The sequence below is a fragment of the Protomyctophum bolini genome (genome assembly GCF_963924005.1).
Source record: "Protomyctophum bolini genome assembly, contig: SCAFFOLD_87, whole genome shotgun sequence".
NCBI lineage: Eukaryota > Metazoa > Chordata > Actinopteri > Myctophiformes > Myctophidae > Protomyctophum > Protomyctophum bolini.
Window position 1 is genome coordinate 163,559 of NW_027665530.1, and position 3,905 is coordinate 167,463.

General features: G+C 56.7%; 1 protein-coding gene across 1 annotated transcript; it reads left to right on the forward strand.

Moving 5' to 3' along the window:
* Nucleotides 1-548: 548 nt before the first annotated feature.
* Nucleotides 549-2,057, forward strand: LOC308312256 (heat shock 70 kDa protein 14-like; the record flags this gene model as incomplete). The annotated part of the gene is made up of 1 exon (XM_080794634.1): nucleotides 549-2,057. The coding sequence occupies one exon, from the start codon at nucleotides 549-551 to the stop codon at nucleotides 2,055-2,057; it is 1,509 nt and encodes a 502-aa protein (XP_080650760.1).
* Between the last annotated feature and the right edge of the window lie 1,848 nt (nucleotides 2,058-3,905).

Here is a 3,905-nt window from a genome sequence, read left to right on the forward strand (position 1 = left end):
TTATGTATGTGATTTATTGCCATGCTTTTTGTTCTTGCTTAATGTAAATCGCTCTGGATTAAGAGCGTCTGATAAATGACAAAATTGTAAATTGTAGAAATACTCAGTACTACCAGTAAGACGCGCAAAGCGAACGCAGCTCGTACATATTTGGGGTTTTTTAAGATTTATTTTTAAGTTAAGTTATTTTTAAGTTAAGTTTTTAACTTAGCCATAACCATATAAGGAGTCCCCAAAGCAGCTATACGTCCAAATATGGAGTGTGTTGCATCAACCACAAACAAATCACTCAGCTCCATATATGGGCCCCATGGGGGGACACACGGACACACGGACAGACATGATCTGCTAGGTCTCATAGTAAGTGCTCACTGCGTTCGCAAATATGAATATGTACTACAGTACCGATGTCAGCCATGCCCAAATCGGAGTTCTGGGTCTTGCCCAAATATGGAGTCCCATGCATGGAAACCATGGCAACAGGTGGTCCTAACGGCGGTCCTAAAGTACTTATTCAAGCCCCATTAGTTCCTACCATACAGAACAACATGGCTGCCATCGGAGTGCACTTTGGCCACACGTGTGCGTGCGTGGCGGTGTTTCAGGCGGGCCGGGCCGTCGTGGTGGCCAACGACGCGGGGGAGCGGGTCACCCCGGCCGTGGTGGGCTACCGGGAGGCGGAGCATACGGTGGGCACGGCGGCCACGCAGGGCCGCGCCCACAACGCCGCCAACACCGTGGTCGGCGTCAAGCGGGTGCTGGGGCGGAGCTTCCGGGACGCCGAGACGCAGGAGCACCGAGCGGAGAGCGAGTGCCCGCTGGTGGACCGAGGGGAGGCGCCGCCGCGCTACGTGATCACGGCGGGGGGGAAGACCAGACACGTGGCGCCGGAGGAGGTCGCCGGGCTTGTCTTCCGCAAGATGAGGGAGACCGCGCGGTCGGCGGCGGGCGCGGACGTCACCGAGGCCGTCGTGGCCGTCCCCGTGGAGTTCTCGCCGCGTCAGAGGAACGCCGTGAGGGCGGCGGCGGAGGCAGCGGGCCTCCGCGTGCTGCGGCTGGTCACCGAGCCGGCCGCCGCCCTCCTGGCGTACGGCGTGGGCCGCGAGGATGGGGTGGCGCTGGTCTACCGGCTGGGAGGGACGTCTCTGAGCGTGACGGCGCTCAGGGCCAGCGGCGGGATGCTGCGGGTGCTGGCGGCGCACACGGAGCGCGGCGTGGGCGGGGCCAGCTTCACGCGGGCGCTGGCGGGGCACCTGGCCCAGGAGTTCAGGAGGGCCTCGGGGACGGACGTGAGCGGCAGCGCCCGCGCCATGGCCAAGCTGATGGGCGGAGCCGAGGCCGCCAAGCACACGCTGTCCACGCTGGGCTCCGCCCACGTCCTGGTGGACTCCCTGCACGGCGGCCTGGACCTGGAGGTGGGCGTGTCCCGGGCCCGCTTCGAGATGCTCTGCTCTGATCTGTTCCAGCGCAGCGTGCGGCCCGTCGGCGCCCTGCTGGAGGAGGCGGGGCTCTTGGCCGGCGCCGTCGGCCGCGTGGTGCTCTGCGGCGGCGCGGCCAGGATGCCCCGCCTCCAGCGGATGATCCGCGACCTCTTCTCCCCCGAGGTGGAGCTGCTCGGCTCCGCCCCCCCCGACGAGGTGGTGGCGCTGGGCGCCGCCCTGGAGGCGGGCCTGTTGGCGGGCAGGGACGGCCCCTCCTCGTCCCCGGAGGGGGAGGAGTCCGTGGCCGTTGACGCCAGCGCCTCGGACATCCTGCTGAAGGAGGCCGAGGCGTTCGGCGTGCTCCTCCCCGCGGGCACGCCCCTCCCCGCGCGCCGCCGCCACGTCCTGAGGGGGCGGGGCCAGCTGCCCTCCCTCTGCCTGGAGCTGTACCAGCGAATGGGAGCGGAGGAGCGTCCGGAGAGGCTGGCCACGGTGGTCCTGCGTGACCTGGAGGAGGAGGACGAGCACCGCGTCCACGCCACGCTGACCATGAGCCGCGACGGCTCGCTGCACGTCTGCTGTGTGGACCAGACCAGCGGCCGCTCCGAGGCCCTCACCATCGCCGCAGCGTCTTGAGTTAGCCGCGGCCGTTAGCCCGGCGGGTGATTAGCCTGGGCGAATTACTTAAGACTAAAATTCTTGACTTTTAGTCGACTAAAACTACACTAAATAAAAAAAGCATGAGTTTGACTAAATATGATACAAATTAACAACGGTGATTGAAACTGGACTAAGACTGAGACTAAATTAAAAAATAGCCGACAAAAACAACACTGCTAGCAACTGGCACTAGCAACTGGCACTAGCAACTGGCACTAGCAACTCTCACTAGCAACTGGCACTAGCAACTGGCACTAGCAACTGGCACTGACAACTCTCACTAGCAACTGGCACTAGCAACTCTCACTAGCAACTCTCACTAGCAACTCTCACTAGCAACTGGCACTAGCAACTTTCACTAGCAACTCTCACTAGCAACTGGCACTAGCAACTGGCACTAGCAACTCTCACTAGCAACTGGCACTAGCAACTTTCACTAGCAACTCTCACTAGCAACTGGCACTAGCAACTCTCACTAGCAACTCTCACTAGCAACTGGCACTAGCAACTGGCACTAGCAACTCTCACTAGCAACTCTCACTATCAACTCTCACTAGCAACTGGCACTAGCAACTCTCACTAGCAACTGGCACTAGCAACTCTCACTAGCAACTCTCACTAGCAACTCTCACTAGCAACTGGCACTAGCAACTCTCACTAGCAACTGGCACTAGCAACTGGCACTAGCAACTGGCACTAGCAACTCTCACTAGCAACTCTCACTAGCAACTGGCACTAGCAACTGGCACTAGCAACTCTCACTAGCAACTCTCACTAGCAACTGGCACTAGCAACTCTCACTAGCAACTCTCACTAGCAACTCTCACTAGCAACTCTAACTAGCAACTGGCACTAGCACAAATCTTGAATTGATGAAAATTAAACATATTTCCGCATCTAGGATTTCTTAGGACTTTTAGTATGTTATTCTAGACACCTCATAGAAATGATATCTGTAGAAAAAGAAATCTATTTTAATTAGTCTGATTTTTGGGTCTAAAATGGGCTAGATTGCCTGGACTACAATGTGTAATATCTAAATCTACAAAGTAAAACTAACTACAATGTACACACAATTGTAGCAGAGAAAAATGTATAATCTTTGGCCCTGAGAAGTCGAGGTAAAAGCACTGAAAATTGGATGTACTTCAAAATACTAGAAAATTGAACGTAAGTACAAGTAAATGTACTATAGTTACTTTGCCCCAGTGGGACTGCTCAAAATGACACGAATAAACCTAAACCTACGAAACATGTGAAAACTGAAGTCTACCATCAGTGTGCACAATGTGCGTGCGTGTGCGTGAGTGTGCGTGTGTGCGTGCGTGCGCGTGTGCGTGCGCGTGCGTGCGCGTGCGCGTGCGTGCGCGTGTGTGTGTGTGTGTGCGTGCGCTGATCCTCCCAGTGGTCTGTGAGATTAGTGGCTCATCACCTTGCCAATCGGCCCCCACCTGTGTTCTAAGAAACTGGGCGGGTATAAAGAGGAACCTCGTGCGCACGTGCACACACACGCACACACACACACACACACGCACACACACACAAACCTTGAATTACTGTAAACACTGCGGTCCGGTTTGACAGCCAACAATGCGTCCCCCCCACCCTCCCCCTCCCCCCTGTGATTGTGACAAAGAGGAAGGTGGGACGACAGACCCAATGTCTGCTGTTAAGTGGACGATATAATGACATAATGGTGACAGGCAGCGTGGAGCAACAACCCTCAGTGACCTTTGTAACCACACCGCGAAACAAACGCACCCTGCCGGGGGCGCGTCTAGAACCTGCAGTGACCTTTCTAAACCACACCGTCAACGAAACAAA